General features: G+C 42.1%; 2 protein-coding genes across 5 annotated transcripts in view; one reads left to right on the top strand and one right to left on the bottom strand.

Annotated features, from left to right (window-relative positions):
• Nucleotides 1-1,561: 1,561 nt before the first annotated feature.
• On the top strand, nt 1,562-12,865 carry Etfbkmt (electron transfer flavoprotein subunit beta lysine methyltransferase). 2 transcript variants are annotated; one of them, XM_059256426.1, is made up of 4 exons: nt 1,562-1,624; nt 4,515-4,919; nt 8,914-9,044; nt 11,825-12,865. In XM_059256426.1, the coding sequence occupies exons 2-4, from the start codon at nt 4,627-4,629 to the stop codon at nt 12,166-12,168; spliced, it is 768 nt and encodes a 255-aa protein (XP_059112409.1). In that variant the 5' UTR covers nt 1,562-1,624; nt 4,515-4,626; the 3' UTR covers nt 12,169-12,865. The 2 variants fall into 2 exon arrangements, with proteins under 2 accessions (XP_059112409.1, XP_059112408.1); XM_059256425.1 differs by lacking the exon at nt 1,562-1,624 and adding an exon at nt 2,934-3,205.
• Nucleotides 12,866-15,230: 2,365 nt separating this feature from the next.
• Amn1 (antagonist of mitotic exit network 1 homolog) overlaps nt 15,231-17,275 on the bottom strand; it is a 33,224-nt gene continuing 31,179 nt past the window's right edge. For all 3 annotated transcript variants that reach the window (XM_059256427.1, XM_059256428.1, XM_059256429.1), the window contains one exon: nt 15,231-15,682. In XM_059256427.1, coding sequence (XP_059112410.1) covers nt 15,609-15,682 — 74 coding nt within the window. In that variant the 3' untranslated portion in view covers nt 15,231-15,608. The remainder of the gene's footprint in view (nt 15,683-17,275) is intronic.

Here is a 17,275-nt window from a genome sequence, read left to right on the forward strand (position 1 = left end):
GAGTGCTGTGATTAAAGGCATGTATCACCACCATTGAGATTTTTTTTTTAAATCCTCTTCTTTTTTGGGGGCGGGGAGGGACAGGATCTTACCAGGCATGGAACTCACTCTGTAGCCCAGGCTGGCCATGAACTCACAGAGATCCACCTGCCTCTACTGGCTAAGTGCTGTGATTAGAGGCATGAGTCACTACACCTGGTGCTTAAAAAAAAATTTCGTTTCTGTTTTTAATTATGTGCATCTGTATGTGTGTGTGTACATGCGTGCAGATGCCCAAGGGGGCCAGAGACATTGGATCCCCTCGAGATGGAATACAGGCACACCCTGTGTGGGTCTGAGAGGCAAACTGAGATCCTATGCATGCACTGCACTACACCGAGCCATTTCTCCAGCCTCTAAACACAGATTTCTAAAGTTTTTTTTTTTTTTTTTTTTGTTTTTTGTTTTTGTTTTTTGTTTTTTCGAGACAGGGTTTCTCTGTGTAGCTTTGCTCCTCTCCTGGAACTCACTTGGTAGCCCAGGCTGGACTCGAACTCACAGAGATCCGCCTGGCTCTGCCTCCCGAGTGCTGGGATTAAAGGCGTGCGCCACCACCGCCCGGCCGATTTCTAAAGTTTTTATTGCATTTATTTATTGTGGTGTGTGTGTGTGCTGGGGTGTGACAGTAGGAGGACACTTGTGGGCTCTGCGGAACTCAGGTTGTCAGGCTTGGCAGTGGCCCTGGCACACTGAGTCACCTAGATGGGTCCAGCTTTTCTTGTTTTTTTTTTTTTTTTCTGAGACTGGGTGTCTTGTAGCCAAGGCTGACTTCTAACTTGCTGAGTAGGACCTTGAACCTCTTCCATCCACTCCTGAGTGTTAGCTAGGATTAGGGATGGCTCCCAGGGTCTCAGGCTACGTAAAAACTCCTAACAACTGAGCCAGGCCCCCGTTCAGATTTTGACCAGGCATCTGAGGAGCATTCCTCAAATGGTAAATTTAGATACAGAAACAGAGCTTGTCATTTTCTTAGTTTGGGATATTTTTTTTTCTTGTACATCATAGATTTTCATTGATGAAAGTGAGATGGCTTAATTTTGGAGTCGGGAGTTGAGGGGCCTGTGGGGAATCTAAGAGATTCAGAACCTGAGCTCTACAGGTTGAAAATCGCCGTGGGCTGTGACTTTACCATAGGGGAGCCATATATTATGATTTATCGCAACTGAATGTGTCATAAAAGTTTACTCACCTCTCCAGATTCATCCTCTCAGGACAGTGCTGGCTGCATACAGCTCTGCAGGAGGTTTTATAAATCAGAATTCCCCAGACATGGCGCACAAAGCTGTGCAATTGCGCTCCAGGTCTATAGGGACTGACCAGAGGGCACGGCCCCTAGTCTCAAGGTTACAGAAGGGCTTTATGGTTCCCAACTGCCTTGAGAACCCAGAGGTCCAGAACAAAACACAGCTAGGAAGAAGGGCGGAGCTGGTGTGTCCTGGCGGCTGCGCAGTCCACGTTTCTCCGCCTCCTCGTTCTGGCCGCCCAGTGTTTTTCCAGCTGCGGGCTCAGACTTCCTCTCCTCCGAAAGGAGATTCTGTGTACATTTTTTTTTTTCTTTCTGCGCGGGAAGCTCCAGCAAAGTCAGGTAAGGACCGCAGTACCCTTTTAAAAGCAGAGTCCTGTCCTTTTTTTTCCTTAGGAAAGTAACGTGGTCACAAGCATTGTTTGTAATTTAACCTTTTTGTTTCTTTGCTTGAGACAAGCTCTCACTTTGTAGCCCTGGCCTGCAGTGCAGCCCAGACTTGCTCGAATTAGAGGCAGTTCTGCCCTAGTCTCCCAAGTGATGAGATTACAGACATGTGCTACTGTGCCCTGCATTGTTAACCTTGTGCGTGGTGTGTGTGTGTGTGTGTGCGCGCGCGCGCGCGCGCGCGCGTAGACCAGAATGTGTCACCAGAAGCTAAAGTTACAGGTACACACTCTGGGACATTGACACTGGGAACCAAACCCTGGTCCTGCGGAAGAGAAGCAAGCTCTCAATGCCTGCACCTTCCCTCCAGGCAGTTTGCTCATTCGTCTGTCTGTCTTTTTGTAAGATAGTAGTCCAGGGAGGCAGTCCACCTACTGAGGGATTGGAGTCAGACAGATAGGAAGAGGGGCCATGACTGGATAATAAAGTGGAAAACTTCCAAGATGGATGGTTTTTCCTCACCCTCCTGACCTGAGACAAAAGCCTGGCATCTTAAAACAAAGGCCCTGTGAGCTTTTTCTCCTTCCTACAGGCCCCTACTGAGGGACTGGCCCCACAAGCTGAAGGCCCCAACAGGACGTTTTCACAATAGTTGTCCAGCCAGCCATCCCGTCTTTCTTCAAAGTGATCAACACCAAATTAGGGGAGCAAGACCCTTCAGAGACTTAAAAAACCCTAACGCTCAAGAAGAGACTGGATTTCCAGCTCCCCAAATGCCCCTTCTACTTTGAGGAGGAGTCTTTTTCTCTGTGTGTTTGCTGCATGTGTGTGTTTCTTCACCCCTCAATAAAAGCCCTTCCTAAACTATTGATCCTGTCTGCTCCTGTTTTCAGTGTCTGAGATTTCTCCACTGCTACCTGTTGAGCTTGAAAGTTTTCCTGCTTTTTAACTGTGTAACTGGCAGAGAAAGATGAACCCAGTCAAGACCACTAGACAGTAACACTGCCCCAGTCAGGTATGGCGGGGTGTACTGACAGTCTGGCTTGAGTTCAGCTCTTTTTTGTCACTGCTTCTTTCTTCCACGATGATCTGCCTGCCTCTACCTCCCAAGTTCTGGGATTAAAGGAAGCTGTGCACTACCATACCCAGCCTGCTATCTTTCTTACAGCATAATTTGAGTACCTAGTTAGATTGTCTTTGTAACTTCTTCATAACCAAACTGTCAGTGCTGGGAAGACTTGGTGTTCAAATTCAAAGTAATTCCTTATTGCTCTGCTGTGAACCTTAAAGCACCATTGGTAGAGTGCTTGCTTAGCATGCATGAAGCCTTGGGTTTGACTCCAAACAAAAATAAACTTGGAGTAGTGGCTGCACAGCACTTGTGACGTAGGAGAGTCAGAAATTCATCATCATCCTTTTCTATTTAGTTGGAGGCCAATCTGAGCCGTGAAACTCTGAAAACAACAATAACGACAACCAAGGAGCTGGAGAGGTGGCTCAGGTTAAAAGCACTTGCTGCTCTTGCAGAGGACCAAGGTCAGTTCTCAGTACCCATGTCAGCAGCTCACGACTGCCTGTAAGAGGAGCTGGTGCCTCTGGTCTCCGCAGACAGTCACATACACTCAGACACACAAATAAAAAGGAATCTTTACAAGAACAGCAGGTCAGGCATAGCTGCACAAGCCATCAGTCCAGCACTCTGGAGGCAGATGCAGGTGGATATCTGTGAGTTCAAGGCGTGAGTTCCAGGACAGCCAGAGCTACATAATAGAGAGACCCTGTGCCAGAAAACAAACAAAAGATGGCATTCCTCATTTCTCCTTACCAGTGTATACTTTGGGTTATAGATATTTTAAGTTTAGGTTTGGTAAAGTCGAGTCAATATTGACAGGAATTTAGAAGTTGGTGTCCTATTACAATGAAGTCTTTGCTGGGTAGAATGGCATAGAGCTGTAATTCAGCACTCAGGAGACAGAAGCAGGAGCCTAACCGCAAGCTTGATGTCAGTTTGGTCTACATAGTGAATTCCAGTGCAGCCTAGGCTACAGTATGTCTATATTTGATGGGTATGGCTGTTTTGCCTGCGTGTGTATAAATGCACCGTGTGCTTGTGTGTGTGTGTGTGTGTGTGTGTGTGTGTGTGTGTGTGTCTGTGTCTCTGTCTGTGTCTCTGTCTGTCTGTCTGTGTCTGATGCCTGACAAAGCCAGAGAAGGCACCAGATCCCCTGGAGCTGGAGTTATGATTGTAACTTTTTTTTTTTGTTTGTTTTTTTGAGACAGGGTTTCTCTGTGTAGCTTTGCCCCTTTCCTGGATCTCGCTCTGTAGACCAGGCTGGCCTCGAACTCACCAAGATCCACCTGCCTCTGCCTCCCGAGTGCTGGGATTAAAGGCGTGTGCCACCACCGCCCGGCTGGAGTTATGATTGTGAGATATCATGTGGGTGCTAAGAACTGAACCTGGTTCCCCTGCAAGAGCATCAGGTGCTCTTAACTGCTGAGCCATCTCTTTAGCCCCAGAGCAAGTGTATCCGAAAAACAAAACAACAAAAAGGTATACCTTATTTCATTTTCTTAAAGATTGTTGTAAAATAAAATGCCTGTGTATTTTTGTCATTATGAATTACTAAAAGGATTTCACAGTAAAAAAAAAAAAAAAAAAAAAAGAAAAAAGAAAAAAGAAAAAAGTAACTGGATTTCTTTACCCAAATTGATAAGCCAGAGCTGTCCTCTGAAATAAACTTGTGCTTGTGAGTTGTTAGAGCTTACACTAGCTTATTTTCTTGTTGTATTGAAAGATATGGACTAAGAATTTTCAGTATTGCTTGTTTGTTTGTTTAATGTACAGATCCAAACTTGCAGTCTCCACTAAGTGGAGAGGCAGACCCTCATCCAGTCTGCTTGGGGAGCAGTCTTGTTAATAGCAACACTGACAGAACCTGAGGTTTGGAGAAGTACTAATGGCTTTCAGCCTGGGTTGGAAAACTTCCAGGAGCCAGTGGCGTTTCCTGCAGGCTATGAGCAGTGAGTTGCCCCTGTTTCCCTGGAGGACAGCAGGGAGCTGTTTGGACCCTGAGATGAAAGCCTACCTGGAGGAGAACACTGAAGTCACCAGCAGTGGCAGTCTTACCCCTGAAATCCAGCTACGGCTTTTGACCCCCAGGTGCAAGTTCTGGTGGGAAAGGGCTGACCTGTGGCCCTACAGTGATCCCTACTGGGCAATCTACTGGCCAGGAGGCCAGGCCCTGTCTAGGTATGTCTCGGTGAAATGTGCATCTTTAAGGCTGTTGAAGATCCTTTTCCCTTTAGCACCCACCCCCACCTCTGTGCTATTTTTTCTGGCCCTATAACATAACAGCAAAACCAGAAAGTCACTGGGGCTCATGCAGGTCCCAACTTATGTATGGCTTGGATTGCTATCCTTCTCATAAAATAGAAGAGGATTTGTCCTATGGGAAGACAAAGTCATCTCCAAAAAGGCCTCCTATAGTTATCCGTGATGGTGTGTGTCCCTTTGTAATCCTAGCACTTGGAAGCTGAGCCAGGAGCGTTTGAAGCTATCCTGTGATATATAGCAATGCTTTCTTAAAAATTTTTAAATAGTATCTATATACTCACTTACTTGACTTTGGCACTTGCCACAGAGAGGACAGTAGGGGATTGAGGCCTCTCGAGTCTGGGATTTCAACTGAGACCAAGAGAGAAGACAAGGATTGTCAACTAAAAAATTCAGAGAGGGCTGTAGCTACATCCAGAACTGGCCACTGTTAAATTAGCTTGGCTTCACAACTGTCATAGATGTTGATACTGTAATGACAAAGTAGTTCTCTTCACACCTGTCATTGGTAACCTTTGTTGTCAACTCAGTTGAATTTGGAGTTACCTACAAGACATGGCTGTGGGCATGTCCATGAGGGTGTGCTTTTGTTAGAGTTTTCATTGCTGTAATAAAAAACCACAACCAAAAGCAGCTTTTTGATCACGGTCTATCATCCAGAAAGTCACGGCATGAACACAAGTCAGGAACTTTGAGGCCATGGAGGAGCCCTGCTTCCTAGCTTGCTCTTCATGGCTTGCTCAGCTTGCTTTCTAATACCAGACAGCATTACCTGCCAGTGCATTTCTCCCAGAGGGCTGGGCCCTCCCACATCAATCATTGGTGTGGATCACATGGGGACCATTGCTGCTTGATTGACTAGTTCCAGCATTTCGACTTTGTGGATCACAATTCCCCAGCACCTTTACTTCCATTTTTAATGATTCTCCCATGTGTTGTGGGAGTTTCCTTGTGCATTTTCTTTTGAGAAATTTTGTGTAGGCTTTGAAGGATGAAAATATATAAAATGGCAACCCCTTTAAACAAAATAATTCTTTGGAAAAAATCTCTGCCACCATGGAACCAATATAGTGTGATGACTCTGCCTACTCCCACACAAGTTAACACCAAGCTGCTCGAAAATTTGGATAAATAACATATGCTTGATTAATAAGGTATATTTGATAATCAAGATTGGTAAATTCCTAAGGTCTATTCAGGTTCACAGTAACATTTGTCTAACTTCATCTTTATTCACTTTAAGCTTTAGCTATTTGGATAAATTAAGCTATATATAAAAAAAAAACCTGCAATATTCTATATTGGAGTGTCTGGTCCCACAAGAAAATCCTTGCTAAGTCCTATGTTCCAGGAGACCTGGAACATAGATTAAAGAAGAGCAGGATATAAATGCTGTATAGGGAGTGGTGACCTCAGGGCAAGACCCCACCCAGCTAATCTTCCAATTTGTGAAAAGGAATGAAAGAAAAGCTTAGAGCCAGGTGTGGTGATGCACACCTTTAATCCCAGTACTCAGGAGGCAGAGGCATACAGATTTCTTGAGTTCAAGGCACCCTGGTCTAGAAATCCAGTTTCAGGACAGCCAAGCTTAGAGAATGAAGGACAGAAAGTTGGTGAAGATGTAATTGAACAAGGGGGCCATGTTCCAGCCCCAGAAAGCAGAAGAACTTGGCAGCTTCTGGAGTTAAGGATAGAAGAAAGGGCCTGTGGAATTTGCCCCTAAGGGTAAGGAAAGCTGCTGAGCCCAGGCATGTGTCAGGGGATGTCCCTGCATGGAGGCCTAGAGAGGCCATTTCATGAAGCTGTGAAGGTGAAGTCTGGATTGCCTTGGAGACCCCAACATGTTGGAGATGCCAGAGCCATGGGATACCTGCTGAGGAGAGCTGCTAATAGGGAGTGGATCCAGCCACTTGCTAAAAGGGAATCATTTTTTATCTCTGGGAAGAGGAACCTGTGGCCCTTCCATTAACATATGACTGTGGTGACTATTAACTTGTCAAAGTCTGTGCTAATTTCCTCAATCCCTGATCACAAGCCACACCCCAGCTCACATGCCCCCTCTCATTTAATCCTCTGTGCAATTATAGATTATAAAAGTTGTAGTGTCCCCACCCCAATAAAGTAGCCATCCAGATTCACCCTCAGATCCTGTCAGTCTTATCCTTTACCTGTCCAACTCCACACCTCATCTTTGGGACCTGAACCCCACTGGAGTTGGACTCAGGGAAGTCATTATTAAAGAAGAAAATGTCCCACAGGCCAAGCTGGTGGAGGCGTTTTCTGTTGAAAGTCCCCTTTCCCACTTGCCTCTAGCTAGTGTCAAGTTGACAAAAAACGAAGGATGTTTCCAGTGAAGCTTAACTGAGGGCCCACCGTAAATGTGAGTGGCACTGCTCTGGTAGGAATGTGAACACAGAGAAAAAGGAAGAAAGCTGAGTCCTGGAATCCTTTTCTTCATAATTTATACTGATGTGAGCAAGCACTCATACTTCTGTTGCCACAGCCCCCTACTGCCAGGCCTGCCTTCCCCATGTCCAAACTGTGTTCCTTCAAAATAAACTCTTCCTCCCTTAAGAGTTTCTTGTCAGGTGTTTGGTTACAGCAGTGAGTCATATTAACTTTTTTTTTTTTTTTTTTGTGGCAGGGTGTCACTCCTGTAGTCTGGCTGTCCTGGAGCTATGTAGACCAGGCTGGCCTGGGTGTCACAGAGATCCCACCTGCCTCTGCCTTCTAGTGCTGGCATTAAAGGCATGTGCCACTGAGCAACTTTTTCTTAAAAAATTTATCTATTTTGTGTATGAGTGTTTTGCCTGAATGTATGTCTGTGTACCCCATGTGTGCCTGGTGCCCATGAGGATCAGAAGAAGGCATCAGATCCTCTGGAACTGGAGTAACAGACAGCTGTGAGCTATCATGTGGGTTCTGGGACTTGAACCTGGATCTTCTGCAAGAGCAACCTGGATCTTAACTGCTGAGCCAACTCTCCAGCCCTTATACTAATTTTTGTAACACATTCCTCACCCCCAAAGTCTTGTTTTGATAGCAGTTTGGTCTTACCTTTGGTGCTTTGTTGCATAGTTTCACCCCCTTACACAAGATTTCTTAAGGTATTTCCATAAATAAAGCTTCTACCCCACAAGAAACTAATGTCAGCTGTTAAAGAACCTACATGGCCATAAAAGATCCGTATGTCTTAATTTGTGCTCAGGTTCATGTGGATATCAACAGTAAGCACAGGGTTCTGAGGTAGATCCTAAAGACCCAGCCCTTCAAAGATCCTGCTTTAATATTGTAAATTCCAGCCTCCTCTAGAACTTGCTCTTCTGCACGCGACAGTATGAGTGATTATTTAGGATGTTCTCTTCTTTGGCAGCTCAAGGACATCTTAGGTGGACCCTGCATTTGTTTGGATTCTGCATTTTTAAGCTCCCCCCTCTGCGTCCTGTTTTTTTGTATAGCTGCAATGATACTTTTTGTTAAGAAATAGTAACTGAAACAAAGGAGGTACTTTAGCGTGTCTGTCTTCTCTGCTTTAGCATTGGTCCTGATTTCATCTGTTTGTGTCTTTAGGGTGTATAGCTATCAAAAAAAGGTGTCCTGTTTCGCAGGAATAGTATTGTTACCACTGGTCTAGGTCAGGTGGGTTCTATACCATGGGAAAAATTACATTTAATTCATTGCTTCGTGTGTTTGTATGTGTTAGCACAGGTATGCATGGTGTGCTTGTGGAGGTCAGAGGACAACTTTCATGAATTGGTTCTCTCCTTCCATGTTGAACTCAGGTCATCAGATTTGGCAGCAAGCATCTTTATCTGCTGAACCATCTTTCCTGTTTTGGTTTGTTTATTTTTTATACTTCTCACTGTCCTTTTCCATACCTCAGATATTTTCTCTTTTCTTTCTACTTTAGGTATCTTTTGGATAACCCAGATGTTGTTAGAGGAAAGTCTGTCTTAGATCTTGGGAGTGGATGTGGGGCTACAGCAATTGCTGCTAAGATGAGTGGAGCATCAAAGATCTTGGCCAACGACATAGACCCCAGTAAGGACTGCATATTTTAAAACGTTTAAAGCTCACACCCCCCTCTCAGGATACATCATGATCACTTACGGCCTTGTTTTTGTAATCTGATACTGTGAGGTATGTTCAGTGGGACATCATCTGGGGCCTGGACTGACAGTGCATTTCCCCAAGAGGATTTGATTTGCTGCTAGATATTCCAGAGGGATACGAAGCTGGGGCTTGTATGTTAGCTTCTGGGTTGAGAATTCCCTGAAATGTGTAAGTAATGTTTATTTGACACAAATTCAAGTAAAGATAAGTTTGTGTCTTTAGTGGATATTTTTACTGCATTAAGACCTAAGTTGTGTTAGGTATGGCAGCCCACACTTTTAATTCCAGCACTCAGGAGGCAGAGGCAGGTAGACTTCAGAGTTCCAGGGCAGTTAGGGCTACAAAATGAGACCCTGTCTCAAACAAAACAAAACACAAAAGAAAAGAAAAGAGGCCCAGGTGGTGACAGGTAAGCTTTTATTTAATCTGATTTTTTTCTCTGATCCTACCTTCATTTAGGGTAGAGCCCTCCAGGGGTCTTATTTTTTTAAGAGGTTTCAGTTATAATTTAATCAAACCTAACATTTGTTTTTCTGTCTACAGTAAACAAACATACCAAAAATAAGCAGAAAATGTTCATAAAAATCCCACCATTGCTCTTCTATATTCAGTATATAGCTTTTTAAAAATTTTCTTTCTTGGTTATAGTCCACATGAGAAAGTTATAGACCACCTTGAATATAAGGCCAAATAAGAGTCCTTTGTTGAAGAGACTGAGAGCAGGGTTTTGTCACAGTGAACTCTCTTCCCCTAGATTAAACACTACAGAATTTATAAAGATAAAAGACAATTAAATCACATGAGGTGCAGGGTAGGGGAGTTTTTACTTTAAACAAGGGATTATTTCCCAAAAGGGAAGGAGGAACACTGATCTGTTAAACATTTTACAAGCATCATTTCTCAGAAGGGACAAACTTCTGTCAAGCTGGATGTAGTTCTGGGAGGTGGGTATGGAGTCAGGATAACTGATCTCTCCTAGACCAATGCCCTCCTCTTTTTTTTGAGACAGAGTCTCATGTAGCCCAGATGGCCTCAACTAGCTATGTAGCTAAGGGTAATCTTGGATTTCTGATCTTCCTATTTTCATCTCTCAAGTGCTGGGATTATCAGCATGCACCGCCATGCCCAGCCTCTTTGTTTTGTTTTTTGTTGGTTTGAGACAGGGTTTTAGGCTGTAGACCCAACTGGCCTGGTACCTCCCTTTGTAGCTCAGGTTGGCTAATACTTGCAAGGATCTTCCTGCTGCATACTACCAAGTCTTGGAGTGACAGGTATGCATCATCATGCCCAGCCAGTATATAGTTTATACTGATATAAACTTTAAACTTCTTTCCCTAAAAAAAAACAATGGGGATGGGGTGGGGGAGTGTGGAGAGATGGCTCAGAGGTTAAGAGCACTGGCTGCTCTTCTAGAGGATTCAGGTTCAATTCCCAGCACCCATATAGCAGTTCACAACTGTCTGTAACTACAGTTCCAGGGTATCCAACACCCTCACACAGACATGAATGCAGACAAAACACCAAAGCACAAAAAGTTAAATTCAACAACAAAATCCCTTTTAACAAAGGAGATATTAGATTATTTTTACAATTATTTATTTATTCATCTGTGTGTGTGCCGCAATGCACATCACATGGGGAGATGGGGATAGCTTGTGGGATTTGGTTCCCCCTTTCCATCATGTGTTTAGGCTTTGAACTCTGGTTTGTTGAGACAGGTTCTTTCTGTGTAGTCCTGGCTGTCCTGGAACTCCCTGTATAGACCAGGCTGGTCTCAAATTCACAGAGATCTGCCTGTCTCTGCCTGCTAAGTGCTGGGGTTAAAGTGTGCAACCATGCTTGGCCTTCAGGCATTGAACTCTTAGATTTAGTGGCAAGCATCTTAACCTGCAAAGCCATTTCCCTGGCCCCTGTTGTTAGATTAAAAAAGGTGTTCAACCACAGAAACTCAGACTATCCCCCATGGACTTTTACAGTTCATAAAAATGGCAGACAAATATTTATGCAAGGTTTGGAGGCATGATGACATTCTCCTTGCCAAAAAGGTGACTTTTACTGCAACAAATTACTTCCCTCATCAGTACTAAGATCTTGGTTAAGAGATCTAAATAGCAAATGATACAGACTATATACACAAGGCTTACATGTTGTGGAGTTACAGGATGTTGTGAATTTTTAATAATTAATAAATTAATAATTACTAAATTGGCAAAATTTCTAAATACTATTTCCTGGAGAATAAAGAGGCATATTGTCTGTTAAAGTTTTTATCTCAAAGAGAATGAAATTGTTTATAAGCTATGTTAAAGAACTCTTTATGCAGAATTCATATTAATCATTACTGATAAATACTTATGTTTTGAGAAAAGCTTGGGCTAAAATAGAAAATGAAATATAGAGCTCATGTGGAGGAAAAAAAAGGTGTTTTTTTGTTTTTTTATTTTTATTTATTTATTTATTTATTTATTTATTTATTTTTTGAGATAGGGTTTCTTTGTGTAACAGTCCTGGCTAACATGGAACTTGCTTTGTAAACCAGACTGGCTTCAAACTCCGAGATTCACCTGCCTCTGCCTCCCAAGTGCTAGGATTAAAGGCGTGTGCCACCACTGCCTGGCTCAAAAAAAGGTGTTTTTAAACACCTTAACAAGAAAGTACAATAGCTTATTGATAAATGCTTATAGACCAATTTATCATGTTTTGTAAAGTTGCAGGAATGGCGATTACACTAAATTGCAAATTAAATGGACTGAATCCTTTTCCCATTTTAACTGAAAACATTCTGAATACCCAGCAAGGTAAGTTTGATGTCATTGTTCTTGGAGATATGTTTTATGATGAAGACCTTGCAGACAGTCTTCATCTGTGGCTGGAGAACTACTTTTGGACCCACAGAACCCGAGTATTTATTGGTGACCCTGGGAGGCCCCAGTTCAGTGGACACAGCATTCGCCATCGGCTGCATCAGCTGCAAGAATACACACTTCCAGAGCCAACTCAGCGGGATAACAATGGACTGACCACAAGTGCAGTGTGGGAATTTCATCCCTGATTTGTCAGAGTGCTTTTATTATGGTTATAGTTCTGTTTGTATTAAACTCTAAAACTTTCCTCTGTAAGAGGTTCAGTTTAAAGAATGCAATTCAGTGGGGTGTGGTGGCTTGAGGCTTGAATACCACCACTTGGGAGGCTGAGGTAGGCTGATCTCTGTGAGTTTGAAGCCAGACTGGTCTGCATAGTGAGTTAGTTCCAGGACAGCCAGAGCTACATAATGAAACCCTATCTAATAGAGAAAGTTATTTGAAATTTCCTCTGTCCGGCCCTGCATAGTCATGCACATGTTTAATCCCAGCACTTGAGAGGCAGAGGCAGGTGGATCTCTATAAGTTTGAGGCCAGCTTGGTCTACAGTGAGTTCCAGGGCAGCCAGAGCTACATGGTGAGACCCTGTCTCAAAAAAAAAAGAAAAAAGAAAAGGAAAAAATAAATTTCTTTCTTCCTTTGCTCTAACACCTTGGATAACTCTGTATGGTTTACTAAAGTTAGTAATGGTTATGTTCCCACTTCATATACCAGGTTGTCAGGATTTTGTAACAGCAAAACACTGAACTCTAAGCAAAAATAATGTGAATAATACATATCATATACAACTGATTATGTAGAAAGTATATCTCTGTATGTATTTATATATATAATATACACAATTTGCTGCAGTATTAATAAAATATCTCTGGAAGATAAGGAACTAGAGAGTTATCTTTCTGTTATTGTAACAAAATAACTGATAAAAATCAACTTAAAAGAGGAGTGGTTTATTTTGGCTCAGTTTCCCAGAGGCTCCAATCCTTGGTCTCTGGCTTCACTGTTGTGCAGCGGTGGCAAGGTAAGATGTTACGGCAACAACAGTATGCAGTAGAAGTGGCCAGGAAGCAGAGAGCCAGAAACCAGGAATAAGATAGACCCTCTAAGGACACAACTGGACGGACTTCTTCCAACAAAGCTGCACCTCCTAGAGTTCCCATCCATGAGGAATCAGCCCAACTCAATTTTGTAATGAGGAAACCAACTCTAGTTAATTTCCATTTACTGTAAAACTTAAGTTTCTGTTTATCAGAACTGGGCTGTGCTCCACCATCATAACCATAGACTGTTCGGTAACAGATGTTCCAGGAAGATTTCCTTAACTGCCTAGTCTTGCTTCTGTAACCACGCTTGCTTGCAAAATCTCCCACCCTGCAGTTTTGCCCTATAAAAGAGGTATGAAAAATTGGCTCAGGGCTGTTCTCTTGAACCCTGTCTTCTCAATAGTCCATTCAGTTATGAATCCATTAATGAACTAATCCATTGGTGAGGTCAGAGACCTCATAATCTATCGAATTCCCCTTAAGTTCCTGCCTTGAGGGGATTTCTGTCAAGGTCGAGAACAGATGCTACAATTAGCTAAGGATACTACTCTGAGGGATATCAAATGAATCTAAGCACACTGAGTTCCTTAGTCCATTCACTTTATTCTTCTAAGTCAATTCTATCTACACAGCTTCTTTTCTGTTCTCATACTTAGCTCCTCTCAGTCCCTCCTGCTGTTCTCTCATCTTTATCTAGTTCTTTCCATCTTGTCCTCATCTTTGTTCTTCTCAATCAATTCTCCTATTGCTGTTCTCTGATATCTATCTAGGTCTTTTCCATCTTCTTTCCTCCTTTTTTCCCCCAAGCATGCACGTATGTATGTATGTATGTATGTATGTATGTATGTATGTATGTATATCCATTCATTAACAACTTGTTAGTAAAAACTACAAAGTAAACTCTCAGGGACAAGTAGTCTGATAAGAGTCACACTTGGCAAAGACTTGGTCAGCTTAATTGGTGATTGACAACAGCTGTAGGTTGTAAAAAGTTCTGGCTATCTCTTAAAGGGATAGCTACAAAGATTACAAAGAAAGAAATTAAACCAATGAGAGATTTAAGGAAAAGGCAAAGAATATGTGTACTATTTTATATGATTAATAATATCCAGACATGGTTAGTCAGTTAACAACCTTTTTCTGTTAGTTACCTGAATCTCAGGACCTATATATAATTAGTCTACTGACTCTAAAATCTTGCATTAAAAACTGGTATAGAAATAAATACAAAGTGTTGTTATTTAAATCAGAGTGGGGAGGTGCTAGTGGAGGAAGCTTAGGGTAACGTAGGTGCTATTGATCTCTTGAAGGACTAAGATATACCAAAGCCAGACACCTGCAATTATGCTCTGTGAAAGTTCTATGAGGACACTTTGGCCAATATTTACCTTGTCAGTGACTAAGGATGGAGAGTAAGACCTCTAAGTGTCTACAGTCCACGTGGAACAACAGATCTAGCATGAATCATATTTTAGTATGTTTCTATTCATAAAAATTGTACAGTTAAATAAGAAACCATCTTTTAGACTACCACAATTATGAGTGCCTATAAGATTGAGATGCAATCATGAGATTACAAATACCACCCCCAGCCCTATAATGGCATTTCATACTTAATTTGTACACATTTCTGGGACCGGAGATATAATCTAACGGTACAGTACCTACCAAGCATGCATGGAACCCTAGATTCAATACCCAGTAAAACAACACACACACACACACACACACACGTTTATGAATCTGATTTTGCCCAGGAAGAAGCTCATAGATGAACAAAATGTACTTGGAAAGAGCAGCCATAAAACCCAATGAAATTGCCTTGGGATACAGCTCAGTGGTAGCCTGTCTGCCTAGTAATATGAGGCCCTGAGTTCAAGCCCTAGAACTGAGTGGGGTAAGAATCAATGAAATGAGTGTCTGAGCAAAAGCCTCAGTAATGTGAATATGTTGAATGGCTGCCCCCCCTTTGAATATTAATCTTTTTGGTGTTGAGAATCCAACCCTAGCATCATGCAAACTAGGCAAGTGTTCTACCACTGAGCCACTTTTCCAGCTGAGTGTCTCATTATAACTGGTGAATTATTACCATTGATTCCTGTGAAACAAGTATATCCATTTCTGTGAAGAGGTAACATTCCTCATGTTCTACTTTGCTTTTGGCTGAACATTTCATGAAGGTAAAAACCAGAAATCAACTCAGAAGGTAATTACGCTTTTTAAAGCATCTTTATTTAGAATTCTACCCATAATGTCTCTTACAACAGCTCAAATACCTACACCAGAGAATGGACTATAAAGGGAAAATAAATCATTTGAAACTTTTGTTATTAAAGAAACAAACCCAGCCTCCTTCCCATCAAGTGATAAAAGATGGCTCATCAAACAAATATGAGATAATAGAAGTGTTAAAATGCTGAGTCTGGTTAACTTAAAAGCACAAACATTTACATTAAGATTGAACTGGTTCTCTGGGAGTTACAGCTTAACTAAGACAATAAAATAATAAATTAGTGTTAAATTAAGTGAAAAACAAATATTTATAGAGCATATCCTGGGAAAGTTCCTCAGATCAGCCTCTATGAAGATCAATAAACAGACCAAGTCACTTGCTTTAGTTTTCTCGATCCTACTAATTGCTCCAAGACTTCTCGTGAATGATCTATAAAAGAGTACAATGACAATATATTAATTTATAACAATTAAAGATATTTAATGTTTTTTCATATGTAAACTGGATATAAGCTGGGTGTGGTAATGCATGCCTTTACTACTGGTACTTGGGAGGTTTCAGTAGGAGACTCAGGAATTTAAGGCAGACCCAGCTCATAGCAAGTTGGAGGCTAGCCTGGGCTATATAAGATGCTGTCTTGACATAAAGAAAAACAAACAAAAGCTAAGTGTGATGATAGCTATTACAGGGTTATTGGAAGGGTTAAAAACAACATTAAATATAAAGCACAGTGGAGCTGGTGGGATGGCTCAAGAGGTAATACACTTCTTGCCAAGCCTGACAACCCAAGCTCCATCACTGGGAGCCACAGGGTAGAATGAATAGTGTGACCTCCTCTACATGCACACTAGATATCACATATGCACCTCTCTACACACAAATAAGTAAATGTAAGTTACAAAGCATATTTAAAAAATTTGTTTATTTTGCTGGACATGGTGGCATGCACCTTTAATCCCGGCACTCAGGAGGCAGAGGCAGGCGGATCTCTGTGAGTTTGAGGCCAGCCTAGTCTACAAAGTGAGTTCCAGGAAAGCTAGGGCTACACAGAAAAACACTGTCCTGACAAACAACAAAAAATTGTTTACTTTAAATTTTATGTGCTTAGCCTGAGTGTATGTAATGTGTGTTGGTGTACCACTTGTCTGCCTGGTGCCCACAGAAGCCAGAAGAGAGCATCAGATTCCCTGAACTGGAGTTACAGACATCAGGCAGGTGTTGGTAATTGAACCTGGGTCCTCTGGAAGAGCAGCCAGTGCTCTTAACCCCTGAGCTAGATTGCCAGCCCTGGTAAATAAATGTACTTTTAAAATTCAAAGCATAGTATACAACTGAATAACTCATTAATAATTAGTTAATGGTACTCTTCATTATCATTAGATTTTGCACTCCGAACAATGTAATTATTTTTTTCTTTTGAGAAAGGCTCTTTCTATGTAGCTCAGACTGGTCTACATAAGTGAGTTTCAGGCCAGCCAAAGCTACATAGTGAGAGACCCTGACATGCCCACCACCACCACCAAAAAAAGAAAGTTAAGATATCGCACACTTCTAATTCCAGTGGTGGTGGAGACAGGAAGATTCCTGGGGCTCAGTGGCTGACTCCTGAAGAAGAACAACTAAGGTTATCTCTGGCTTTCATAGGCACACAAACAGGTACATGTATCCCCCCCCCCAACATGTGCACCTCACACATAGGAACATACAACATTTTAAAAAACGTAAATTAAAAAGAAAAAAAATACAGATTTCAGGTTAGCGGTGAAAGTCAATGGTACAGCGCTTATTTAGCATCTGTAAGGTCCTGGGTACAACTCCAGCACCCCAACAAATAAACAAAATCACATGTTAAAAGTAAGGAACTGGACAAAGATACAGGATGCAAAGAGCTACTGTCAAAGCTGGAGAGACTTTGTAGAAGGAAGGGAAACACTTCTCAGCTCATTCTGTGGAAGGCCACTACTGTCTTGACAGCAAATATAATCAAAGATATCACAGAAGAAAGGAAGAAAGAAAGAAAGT

Source organism: Peromyscus eremicus, chromosome 3, assembly GCF_949786415.1.
Source record: "Peromyscus eremicus chromosome 3, PerEre_H2_v1, whole genome shotgun sequence".
Taxonomy (NCBI): domain Eukaryota; kingdom Metazoa; phylum Chordata; class Mammalia; order Rodentia; family Cricetidae; genus Peromyscus; species Peromyscus eremicus.